Source organism: Haemorhous mexicanus, chromosome 4, assembly GCF_027477595.1.
Source record: "Haemorhous mexicanus isolate bHaeMex1 chromosome 4, bHaeMex1.pri, whole genome shotgun sequence".
Classification (NCBI taxonomy): domain Eukaryota; kingdom Metazoa; phylum Chordata; class Aves; order Passeriformes; family Fringillidae; genus Haemorhous; species Haemorhous mexicanus.
Genome location: NC_082344.1, coordinates 77687371 through 77700475, shown reverse-complemented (window position 1 = coordinate 77700475; position 13105 = coordinate 77687371). Strand labels below are relative to the sequence as shown.

At 43.9% G+C, this 13105-nt stretch overlaps 1 protein-coding gene across 1 annotated transcript in view; it reads left to right on the top strand.

Annotated features, from left to right (window-relative positions):
* ATRN (attractin) overlaps nt 1–13105 on the top strand; it is a 149605-nt gene that overhangs the window by 99447 nt on the left and 37053 nt on the right. Inside the window, exon 25 of the mRNA XM_059845596.1 lies at nt 5976–6037. Coding sequence (XP_059701579.1) covers nt 5976–6037 — 62 coding nt within the window. The remainder of the gene's footprint in view (nt 1–5975; nt 6038–13105) is intronic.

The following is a 13105-nucleotide window of genomic DNA, read 5'->3' as shown; positions in this document are numbered from 1 at the left end:
TTGGTAAGCTGAATTGCAGATGAGGTTTCCATTGAGTGTAAAGGGCTGATGTGAATGCCCCTGTGACCCTGGATTTGGATGTCATAATCTGTCTCTGAATCCCCCAAATCACCCACAGAGGTGAACAAATGTTTCCTTCTAGAATGTGTTCCTTGGAACTGACGTTGCTGAGATCGTTTAAGAGCCACCTGCCTGAAAAGGGCTTGTCTCAGGCTGCTGTGTTTGCTCATCCCTCAGTGTGCAGGGTCAGCTCCAAAACCCCAGCTTCTAAAGGGTGCTTTTGAAAGGCTTTTTGCCCTTCATCCCTGTGATTAGCTCTCAGCCTTAATGACTTGCATGGCTCATTAAAGATGTTCACAGAACACAGGAAGCAGCAGCACATGGCAGGACTGAGACCGTGTTCAGGTGGTGGAGCTGGATTGCTGTGTTGGCACATTCCTTCCCAAAACCTTGCAGCCAGGGCCCTTGGAGTTGGCTGAGTGCTCCTCTGGAGTGGAGAGCACCAGGAGCAGCGTGGGCCTTGGCCAGGAGTTCCATCAGAGCACAGAGTTCCACACTGTGTTTGTGTCTCAAGGAGAACTGGAGCAGGCAACGACAATACTCCTGAGCAGAAGAGAAATTTCCCCCCAGCATTATTCTAGAGGGCAGAATGAATGTTTTGATGACACTCAAGAGTACTTAAAGCCTCTTTGTTTTACAGCAGGTCCTTTGCCAAAGGCACAGGCACTCAGCATTCAGACCACGGTGTCCTGTAAGTGTTGTCTGTATTTGCCAAGGTCAGATTGAATCCTTGCCTCTAACCACAGGAAAAAAGAGACAAGACACGGAGGAGTTTGGGAAGAAATAGAGGAGGACGTGCATAAATGTCACCTGCAGCTTGTTTGGCTTGTGGCTTTCTCTCACTGGAAGCCTGTGGAACTCCCAGCTTTCCACCTTCCCCTGCTGCTTTTTGTTCGTTAACTTGGGTGCTGGGGCTAAATTGAAATAAAAAGCAGAAAGCAGCCCAAAACCCTCTTAAGTTTCTGTATGGTCCTGTAGACTTTGAAAACACGAGTGCTGTAGCATTCTCCCACCTGCCAGGTGAGGTTAATGGATGTAGCAGTTGGACCTTTTGATATCTTCTGAATTCACAGCAAGCCCCAGGCTCTGGGAGCCAGATTCACATTGTGCTGTCTCTGTTGGGTCACTCTGGTTTCAGAAGTTAATTAGAATTTTATTTTTCTTTCTTACACAGTTCTGTTCTAAGAGCATGTTCTGTGCAAAATATCGTTTTCAGTTTCTCTTTTTCTTATCCCTGATATGAAATAGAGACAAAAAGGAAAGCACCATTGGTTGGAATTTAGTCACTTTATATATTTGTGAAGAAAAATAGAAATATAATGTGTTAATAATCCTGAATCGTTACCAAGGTAAAACAGTAGTGGAAACACTGTTTTCTGTGGTTGTTCATGTGTTTAGAGACCCAAAGTGTACCAAATTATGGTATGGAATTGCCATACTTGAAATATTCCTCTGTAGGTTCACAGACTCCCAGAATAGTTTGGGTGGGAAATTGTCTCTGGAGGCCCCCAGACAGGTAATAATTAGCACAGACTCCATGACTGCAGGAGGCTGATCAATTGCTTTGTTCTGCTTTATCATCTTATACATTACAATACAATACTAATTAAGAGGCTTGTAACCCTTACTGGCAGTCTGATACAGGTCTGAACTAATTGGTCACTCCATCCAAACGCCAGCCAGTGGCCAATTAAGAAATCACCCTTTGGTAAACAAATCTCCATAACACATTCCACATGTGCCCAACATCAACTGCAGCAAGTGGAGATAATTATTGTTTCTCATTCTTTTCTCTGATCTCTCCCAGGAAAATCCTGGCAAAGCAATCTCTTGTTCTCTGTGGCCAGAGAGCTCTGCTGCCACAGGAAATGACCCTAAAGTCCATCCCTGGGCAGGGCCACCTCCCACCTCCCAGTGTCCCAGGTGCTCCAAGCCCTGGTATCCAACCTGGCCTGGGACACTCCAGGGATCCAGGGGCAGCCAAAGCTGCTCTGGGAATTCCAGCCCAGCCCCTGCCCACCCTCCCAGCCAGCAATTCCTTGCCAAGATCCCAGCCCAATCTCCCTTTTCCCAGTGGCAGCCATTCCCTGGCTCCTGTCCCTCTGTCCCTTGTCCCCAGTCCCTCTCCAGCTCTCCTGGAGCCCCTCCAGGCCCTGCAAGGTCTCCCCAGAGCCTTCTGCAACAACCCCAACTCCTACATTTTCAGTTCTTTAGTTCATTTTAGATTAGGGGTGCTAATATTTCCTATAATATTGGAAATTTTTTGAGTTTGGAGAAGCTGTTGTCCTAATCCCATTGTGGTGAAGAGTTTGGCTTCCTAAAAATTATCAGTAACTTCCAGCACAAGTGGAAAGAGTTATGCTGTGCTGAATTACCTGTACATCTGTTTATTACAGTTAAATGGGAGGAGTTACTCAAACTTAATTCCTGCTAGATTTAACAAAAAATTTCTACATAATTTCTTATTTGGTTGTGGACTGATTTTTCTAAGTGGTATGTGAAACTCAATTTGTTTTTCAAGAGTTCAGAACACTTGTAGATCGCAAGATGAGAGGTTTAAATAATTTTAGGTATTGTTGCATGTACAGGTTTAAGGTGAACTTAGGTCTTAGTTGGCCTACTTTAGTTCAAAACTGTTACCTCAAAATTATTTTCAGTTTTCTTTTCTCTTGAAGAAGAAACTCTGGTGCTTATGCAAACCAAGTCCTGGTATGTAATTGTTCTAATTGGATTTTCAAAATTTCTATCAGCCACGGGCTGTAGTTTAGCTCCAGCAATGTTTTGAGTTTGAAACACCAACTGTTACTGAAATGTCTGTTGGGTTCAAATATACTTTTCCTTTGCTTTTATTATTTTGTGGCCAAGTCATTTGCCATTAACTCATTTGAAATTAGCGTGCACTGATTTCAAAGCCAGTGCAATTTTTAGATGTTGGCTAGTTAAAGGAAGCCAAATTTTCTTCTTGGATTCATATTTTATGCTAATCAAATGATAAAAAACGTAAAGCTCTTCATTATAAATTTTTGTTAGTCCATGCAGCCAGCTCCTTCTGGTTCTCTGGAAAGCAGGTGAATTATTTTGGTACTCCAAGTGATGTGGGGACAGGGAAAGCAGGACAGGCAGCTGTGCTCTCCAGGGTACCCTGGAGATAAGATAAGCACAAGCTTTGTAATGTTCTGTGGGGCTACCATGATTAAGTATCTGTGTTATTCCTGAGAACAGGGTGTGAAACCTCCTTGGGTGGCTTGGGAAGGGTCAGGGAGCTGCTCCGTGGAAGGGAACCTGGGGGTGCTGCTCCACAGTGGCTGAGGGGTCTCCAGGTGTGCCCAGGGAGGGGTTTAAGTGGATTTTAGGGGAAATGTCTGCCCAGAAAGGGCAGGGCAGGGCTGGAGGCCCCAGTCCAGTCCTCCCCTGCAGGGATCTCACAGCCCTGTGCCTGTGGCACCTGGGGACACGGGGCCCTGCTGGCAGTGCTGGGGGATGGTTGCCCTGGATGGGCTCAGAGCCTAAACCTGACCAATTCTGGTGTTCTGTGATGTGCAAGGGGGGTTTGATGGTGCAGCTGAGCTCAGGTTCTGCCCTGTGCCTGGGGGAGCCTTTCCAGGTCCCCAGCACGAGCCCCACTGAGCTTTCCTGCAGTAAAACTCCAGCCTTTGGTACAGAATTCATTTTTTGAGAATGGATAAATGAATCTTCTACTGTCAGCTAAACTTAATTAAAAACCCGGCCTGCTAAGAAATTGGTGCCATGTTTTTCATGGATCCAGAATGAACAGCCTACTTTCAACAGCTATTTCCAACCAAACTTTCAATGTAACTGCATTAATTAAGTCCTGGGAACAGATTATATTAGGGGAAATTAAGCTCTAAGTAAGCAAACCATTAACAATTATGAGACCAAATTGCCTGTGACACAGATTGGTCAGGTTTGATGGCACAAAGTATTTTCAGTTTGTGAGGAATAAAATTGTAGAAACAACCAGGTTTTTTTAATCCATGTGTGAGGTACAGTTCCCCAGTTGGGCTTTACAGGAGAAGAACTCCAATGGGTAGAGAAAATAATCACCACTGGTAAAGGATTTGTAAGGCTTCTGTGTGAAATAAACCTACATTATTGTTTGTTTGTTTGTTTTGGTTTTTATTTGTTTCCTGCACTTGTTATCAAAAAATGAGAAGCCCTTCTCTGGTAACAGTCTCATTAATCTTTCATAGAATGTCTCTTATTTTAAAAATAGCAGTTTCTTGTTTCTTCTAATGGGAGCAAGTTTTGGTTTCCATCACAGAAACTGATCCTGATGGTCATCCACAGAGGACTGGCCTGTCAATGATTCCTTTGTGCTTTTAATTTTCTTTTTCTACTAAAGGATTATTGATACATAACAAGGGCATTATTTTGAAATGCATCTCCTATAGTCACTCAGCATCATGGTTATTCTCAGAAATAATATGAAAAGTTGTTTTTTTATGCTGGATGTATTACATGTTTGTATTTTGGAATGAGATATTTCAGTAAGGATTATCTTTGCCTTAAATACATTCCAGAATATTATGTTTATTGCAGAATATCCATTTATGCAAATACTGTACCACTTTAGTTACTAGGCAGTGATTTTTTACACAAAAAGTGAAATCTTTCTCGCTGTCTTTTAATAATCAGAAGACTATTGGGAAGCACTTCAGAGGCAAAAATCAACAAGAAACTCTGTGTTTTCTTGTCTTATATAGGCAGGACTGTTGAGGTTGCAGCATCTGGTCTGCAGGTTTGGAGTTCACTTTCCAGCCACACTGTGGTTGTGAATTGCAAAGGAACTTTCAACTTCAAAATATGTCAATTTATTGATAAGAAAACTATTTGGGGCAACTTCTGTACCAAGTTACAATGGATGTTTAAAGCAAGTATGATCACAGAAAATGTTCCAGAGCAACAGAAACCCAAGCAATAACTCATTTTACACATATTGATGAATTCTGGGCTGTGGCTGTTGCTGGGAGGAGGGATTTGTGTATGTGCTAATGTTGCCATAAGTACTGTTTGTTAAGGGAGAAAAACAACAAATGACCCCAGAAGTGGATTTGATATCCATGACAAGCTTTTGTCAGTGCAGATTTCACTTTAATCCTGAATGAATTCTGTTACTCTGTGAAGGAGTTAATATGCTGTTGTGGTGCTGAGAGGTTGACAGGCAGAGGAAATAGGAGGTACCTGGAAAGAACTTCTGGTCCCTGATATTGCACAAGTTGCCTTTCTCTTGGCTCGCCTCCCCTCCACGATGTTATTTTTACCCAGGCTCCCCAATCTTCCCTTTTGCCTCTAACCACCTCCCAGTTTCCTGGTGGCCTCTTCCCTCTGGTTTTGTCCCAAATGTTCTGTTTTTCCCTGCTCTGCTGTGGGATTGCAGGGCAGTGAGCTAAGATGAATGCCACAGCTGTTTTCACAGTGTCTATCATCTTCTGTGTTTCGTGCCTCTTTGCAGCTCTTGGTGTAAGTTCCTTTTTCGAGGAGATTTTGTTGTCTGGATATTGTTTGAAATATAAATACTAGATTTTGGGTTGCTGTGTAAACAATAATTAAAGATTTTCACTTTTAATTAAAGATTATTTGCAGTTCTGTTCTAAGTTTTTGAAGTAGTGTTTTCTTCAATGTGCACTGAAGAATATTCCTTGGAACACAGCTGGGAGACAGAGTTACTTGCTCAGCTTCATTTCTGGGATATATGTTTTCAAAACAATATGAAGTTATAATTTATTTTCTTTTCCCTCAGAACATTTCCATTCTTTTTCAAAAACAGTGTTGAAAAATATAAATTGATCTCAGTAAAGGTGCTTTTCATTGTCATTTTAAATCCTTTTTACATATCTTGAAATATTAATTTTCTTTCCAGTAAGTAACAGAAAGCATTTGCTTTTCTTTTGCAGATTGCATTCTCACAGCACAGCAACTTTATGGACCTGGTGCAGTTCTTTGTGACATTTTTCAGGTACTTTTCATTTAAGACAGCTAAATGTTACTTCCTTAGGTTCTGGGCTTCAGAGTTTGGGTTCTTCTTGGTCTGTTTTTTTAACTTAAACATCCTGCTTACAGCACAGCCTAGAAAATGGAAATCTTCACTCTGATTTAAATGTTTAATTAGGAAATTTGTTGAGAAAGTTAATAGTCTGTGCATCTTTGCCAAAGCGTGGTGCCAGTGCATCCAGGGAAAGGGAGGATGGGGCTGGGAGAGGCTTTTGGAAAAGGGGAAGTTCCTCTTGAGAGGGTGTAGAAAACTTTGACTTGCCCCAGCTGTGTGTGACTTACTGCAGGTTGTCACACCTTGTCAGACACCATAAACCAGGAGAGTTATTTTGCACAGAGTTAAGTCTGGAGTAATTTCCAGATCTTCAGGTACCACCTTTTGATTTTAAACTGAACTCTGAAAAGTATGTCAATTTAAATACAAACATATGTTACAGTTCAATGAAGCCAAATACTTCTGGTTTTTATACACAGCTCTAAGTTAATTTCTTAGTGTCAGGTGAGCTGATGATTCCCTCAGAGTGGGAACCAACAGAAGCCATTTCAATACATGTCTCCTCTTCATTCCTCCAAAAAATACAGACCTAACAAAGAGGTGAAACCCTTTCAAAGCACAGCAGGTCTGCTCTTCAAAGCTTCAAAATCCAGTGCATTGGCCTCTGTTTTAGGGAGTGCTAATACCCCAGAAGTAGAAACCAATACCTGATCGATAGGGAGTCCTACAGGAGGGATATACATGGAGTAAACACTACTCCAGGTCTTACAGCCTGTTCTAAAGTAGGCAATATTATGCCTGGTATAAAATGAGCAGTGGGAGTAATAGCTTGCTTTAGATTTCATGCTAAATTTAATTAAAGCAAGAAGCTCCAGACAGATCTTTCAGACAAGTGGTTTATATAAATTGTTTTTCATATGGAGCTTTTAGAGAGTAGAATCTGCTTTAGTGCAGGTCTTGGAAAAGAGTAGGTTTGATCCCTGGGAATCAGAACCACCACCTCCTGCCATTGGAGCAGAGTAGGTGGTTACTCCTGGCTCAGGCTTAATCATTTGTTTTGCTGATTAATCACAGTCAACATCTTCCCTAAAAATCTTTGTGGCAGGGTAATTGCTTATTAGGAAAATGAAGAGGGAAGCAGTTGGTTCCTTAGTTCTTTTTCAAGTGTGTAAGATAAATCTGCACTGCAAAACCTGTCCAATTGGTGCTTTACAGACCCAACTACATCTGCACATGAGGGTTTCAACTCCTCAGGACGAGGGATTGCTCAAGGTTCGTTATTTAAAGAGATTCCCAGAGCAGCTGGGGCTGCCCCTGGATCCCTGGCAGTGCCCAAGGCCAGGTTGGACACTGGGGCTGGGAGCACCTGGGACAGGGGGAGGTGTCCCTGCCATGGCAGGGGTGGCACTGGGTGGGATTTAAGGTCCCTTCCAAGCCAAATCCTTCCATGCTTCCAGTCCCAGGTTAAAGCAGAAGGTAAGTGCACTGTGTGTCTCAGTGAGCACGTGCAGCTGAACATAATGTCCAAAGGCTGCAGGTTTCCTTTCCTCCATCACTGTTATCACATGGCTCTCCTTGAGAAGTAATGTTGCAATATTATTTAACATCTAACAAGCCAGAGGAATAAGAACATATGGATTTGGGAGAAGACAGTTTACAGGTGTTTTCCAGTTAAGCATTTATAATGTGCTAGAAATTCTTTGATTCTTCTACTACTCCTAAGCTTCTCTCCAGGTGTTTTATTTTACAGTCACCATAACTCCCTAATTAACTAGTGGATTAGAACAGTGTGATTCATCTCACTGGGTGTAGGGGAAGCTATTGAAACATTTGCATTTTTAATGCTCTAGGGCACATTTTATAATTACTGTGGGATCCAAGGCAGACCATAAATAACTAATACCTGAGAGCCCCCTGTGCTGTTAATAAGCAACAGTTGGCTGAGAATTTTCTACCTAAAACAGAGGCAAGGAAAATGCTTTGTGAAAACCTAAAACTGGTTGGTATCATTAACACCAGTCAAAACCTGGGATATGTATCCATTTCTTAGGTGTAATGGAGACCTAAAGAGATGTTGTTCTGGAAAATAAATGTTTAGAGGCTTTCTGTTTGCACATGTAAGGGTGTTGCTTCATTTTGCTGTTCTGCAGGAAATGCAGGAGTTGCCCAGAGCAGCTGTGGCTGCCCCATCCCTGGCAGTGTCCAAGGCCAGTTTGGATGGGGCTTGGAGCACCCTGGGCTAGTGGAAGGTGTCCCTGCCCATGGCAGGGGGGCTGGAACAAGGTGATTTTTAGGATCACTTCCAACCCAAACCATTCTGAGACTATGAATTTGGGAAGTCTTTCTGAGCTGGAGATGCTGTGGCACATTTCTGTATTCTGGAAGCCACTTCCCCCACTTGGTTGTAAGCCCATCCTAACTGGGCTTTTCTGCTGTGCAGCTGGAGGCAGCATCTGTGCCTTGAGCTGTGGGGAGCACCTGAGAGGGACCCGGGGCAGCTTCAGTTTCACTGCTGCTGTTGGAGATGAATTAGGTCAGTGCAGTCCTTGCAGAGAGCTGTGGGCTTGCCAAAGCCCAGCTCTGCTGAGTTTTGATATCCCAAGCACTGCCTGGGTTGCCTGTGGGGTGCACAGGGGTGTGGAAAAGCAGGAACCTGGCCATGCATTCAGACAGCACCAGGCAGTGTGGAGCAGGACACAGGACTGGTTTGCATTTCATTTAGGAGCTGGCTCCTGTGATCAGAGGGCTGTGCCTCACACTTAGAGGGGCTGTTGGATTCCTGGAGTTCAGCACCAAGCCAGGCAGGGGCTGGGTATGGCGCAGCCTTCATTTGTACACATGGATGTGTTATTTTAAGCTAAGAAAATGTCAGTGGATAAAGGTTGGGTAGAACGGTGGAGTTCCGAGGTCCTTAATATTGCATTATAATCAGAGCCAGAGGAGAAATGATATTCCAGCCATTGTTAACCTTTGCAAAGCTAATGAACTGCAGGGAAACTGGCTTTTCTCTTTCCTCCTCTCTGCTTTTCATAACACAGCTCTTTAATTTACAGATTCTGCAGCTGTCTTTCAGCATATAGTTTGAGCTATTTTGACAATTTCTTGTGAACATTTTTTATTCATATCTGTGCTTCCTTATCTTCCAAAAAATCTGTCTGCCAGCACATCTATCACAGGTACTAATCACCAGTGTACCTTTGTGTACAGAAGATGTAAAAATATTTGTGGCCTTGTAAACACATATTATTGCCCAATAATCTTTCCCCCTTTTTCCTTCCCCCTTTTTCCTTCCCCCTTTTTCCTTCCCCCTTTTTCCTTCCCCCTTTTTCCTTCCCCCTTTTTCCTTCCCCCTTTTTCCTTCCCCCTTTTTCCTTCATTCTTCCCTTTTCCTTTTCTTCCCTTCAACCTTCAGCCTAGAGAGCACTTGAGAGACCTTATTGGGATCTCTACATCCTTAAAAGGAGTTCAAAGGAAGATGGGGATGGACATTTAAGTGGGACCTGTTGTGATTTAACAAAGGATGATGACTTTAAATTGAAAGAAGGTCTATTAAGACTAGGTCAGGGAAGAAAGTTTTTGTGCTGAGGTGGTGAGGCACTGGAGTAGGCTTCCCAGAGGAGGGGTGCATGCCCCATTATTGAAACATTCCACTCCAGGCTGGGCAGGGCTCTGAGCAGTCTGGCCTGGTTGAAGATGTTCCTGCTCACAGCAGAGGGGTTGGACCAGATGGCCTTTGAAGGTCTTTCCAAACCAAGCCATTCCATGGTTCTGTTCTGTGATCTCACCTGAGCTTTACTACATGGATTTACCAAATACCTCAGGTGTCTTCTATAGCACTTCTCTGCTGGTTCTCACATGCACAGCTCTTTTTGTTTCTTGCCTGCTGTTTGTCTTGTCTTCATTACCTGTCCTTGAAATACCCTCCTAAGGGAGCCCAGTGTCTGCTCCAGTCTAGAGGGAGGTGCTGCTGCCCATGCAGGGTGGTTGAAGCTGGATATGAGGTCCCTCCCCAGCCCAAAGCAGTGTGTGATTCCATGATCCAGCATGTCCCACGGAAGCCTTACAATGGTTGTTAGAGAAATGGCTGTTGTTTCACAAATGGAACAAAAGCTGCCAGTTTAGTGTTTTTGGTGGCACAACAAACCTCATGTGCCCCATTAGGGTCTGAATTATGAGTGGAAATGGTGTAGCTTTAGTTTGATACAAAGAATTGGACTTCTTCCTCAGAAAAACTTGAGCAGGAGAACTGTTGCTCAGTGCAAGACTCAGGCAGATGGTTTTATGTGCTGTATATTGTTTTCCCTGACTATATGTATTTTCCCAGTGTTTTCATTAAGTGGGAATGGCCTCCTGCAGTAATTTAAATCTGTAGTTATGCTGCAGATATTTTATTTACTCTTGTTGCTTATTAAATAATTTTTCCTGCAGCACAAATGGCATTACTAAATAGGTGCTTAAAATATAGTCTGAGTCCATTGGTTTTTTTTTTTTTTCTTAGAAAAAGGAAGAGCTTGGGAATATCTTCACATTATTTCTAACAAAATGAAGAAGATTAACAGTTCAGCATCCATAACTTCCTTCTTTCCATGTTCTCAGCACTCTTTACTTCATCCTCCATAATCACAGAATAGAATCATAAGATCATTGAGGTTGGAACAGCCCTCAGATCAGCGAGGTCAAGCACTCCCCCAGCACTGCCACCACTGCCCCTGTCCCCAAGGGCCACATCCACAGGGCTGTGAAATCCCTGCAGAGATGGGGACTCTACCCCTGCCTTTTCCATGAGGAATGTCCCCAGTGCCCACCCAGACCCTCCCCTGGCACCATTCCCTCTGCTCCTGTCCCTGTTCCCTGGAGCACAGCCCGACCCCCCCGGCTGTCCCCTCCTGGCAGGAGCTGTGCAGAGCCACAAGGTCCCCCTGAGCCTCCTCTGCTCCAGGCTGAGCCCCTGCCCAGCTCCTCAGGGATTCTCCAGCCCCTGCCCAGCTCCCTCAGGGATTCTCCAGCCCCTGCCCAGCTCCCTCAGGGATTCTCCAGCCCCTGCCCAGCTCCCTCAGGGATTCTCCAGCCCCTGCCCAGCTCCCTCAGGGATTCTCCAGCCCCTGCCCAGCTCCCTCAGGGATTCTCCAGCCCCTTCCCAGCTCCCTCAGCTGCTTCTCATCAGACTTGCTGTCCTGATTTTGGCTGGGATGGAGTTAATTTCTTCTCAGGAGCTGTTCTAGTGCTGTGGTTTGGGTTCAGAGTTAATGTTGATAATACACTGATGGGTGTTGCTGTTTGGGTTTTGCCAAGTTGTGTTTCTCAGACATTTGTGGGTTTTGTTTTTTTCTCTTGCTCTGCTGGTGAAGAGTTACTCAAACTGGGAGGGATCATAGCTGGGACAGCTGAGCCCAACTGGCCAAATGGGTATTCCACAGCTCAGAGCACCAAGCCCAGTGTGCAAACTGGGGGAGTCACCTGCAGGGGTCTGATCTGGGAAGGGGGGGCTGGCACTGCTCAGCAGGTGCTGGGCAGTTTTATTGTGCATCAGCTGTTTGGTTGGTTTCTTTCATTTTCTTTTTAATATCATTGTTATTATTAACTATTTATTGTATTTTATTTTGTTGTCCATTATTAAACTGTTCTTCTCTCAGCCTACAAATTTTACATCTGATTCTCCCCCCCACACCTCCAGGGTGGAGGAGAGGAGAAGGGGTTGAGTGGCTTTGCAGTGCTTCATTTCCACCTGGGTTTAACCCGTGCCCCTGTGCTCCAGCCCCTTCCCTGCCTCCCCTGCCCTCCTCTGTCATAACCAGGGTGGGCTGTGGCTTCTTGAGCCTTGTGCCATCTGCAGCAGAGGATGAGGTCAGGAATCTGGCTTGGTGGGCTGCAGGCAGCTGTTTGGCACCAACCACGTGCATGTTATGCACTTGTTCCAATTATTTCAAGGATTAATGCATCCAGCACTTTAAAATGTGTCCTGTAGCTCTCTAGCATATTAAATTTTACTTGTAAATAGCACTTAAATAGCTTCTAATTCATCAAAATAACTTGGGCTGTGTTTCTAGTAATCATGGCAGTGCTTTCTGAAATTATTAAGTGACCTGTATATGTTAAAGCACATTAGCAGTGAGGCTGCTGTACATTTTGGTGTTTAAAGCTGCCATTTTTTACAAGCAATTCTGATGTGGATAAACATTTCATGAGGGTTTAATAATTGGGCCCTAATACACCAGATGGATTTTCTTCTCCCCTCCTGAGAATGCATCACAATAAAGTGCTGATGGAGTTTTCCAGACATCTGAAAATGAAAGTGTACTTGTTTGAAAAGCTTTAAGGATACCAGGAGTGGAGAGAATATTCTCTCTGTGGAAAAGGAGATTAAAGTCCAGAATAAAACCTGATGATGTGTTTAAGTTCAGGTTTTTGTGTCAGTGTGGGAATACCCTGTGGTAGCCTGAAGGCCAGTCAGCTGAGGTTTCATGTGTGTGTTCAGGCCAGATGAGGAGAGATTATTTATAACCACATTGCTCATTTATTGTACTTAAATAATCTAATGAATAATTAGAAATAAATTATTAAAGCTATTTGCCAAATAGGCTATTGTCCATAAAATTTAAATGTATCTCCTCCCTGCATTGCAATATTTATGCTGTGTAAGCAGAAATTTTTATAACTGTGTGAGCCAGCGGAAGCTCTGCTTGGTAGAACCTGGCTGAAATGGAGTCATGGTCAAATTTCCCTGGGATGGAAAACACTCCAGGGTGTTAGGTGGCTCTTGATGGTTCTTTTTCCTTCCAGTCTGGTTCCACACTTGTGTTTGCTGATTTCCTTTTATTCTGTTGGAGAAATTTACCTGGTCTCAAACTGTTTTTGTCACAGGCTGTAGGAGAATGGAAATCCAGCAGTTGACAGAAATACAGAATAGATTGGGTTGGAAGAAAACTTAAAAATCACCTTATTGCACCCTGTGCCATGGCAGGGACACCTCCCACTGTCCCAGGTGGATCCAAGCCCCAGGGTCCAGCCTGGCCTGGGACACTCCAGGGATCCAGGGGC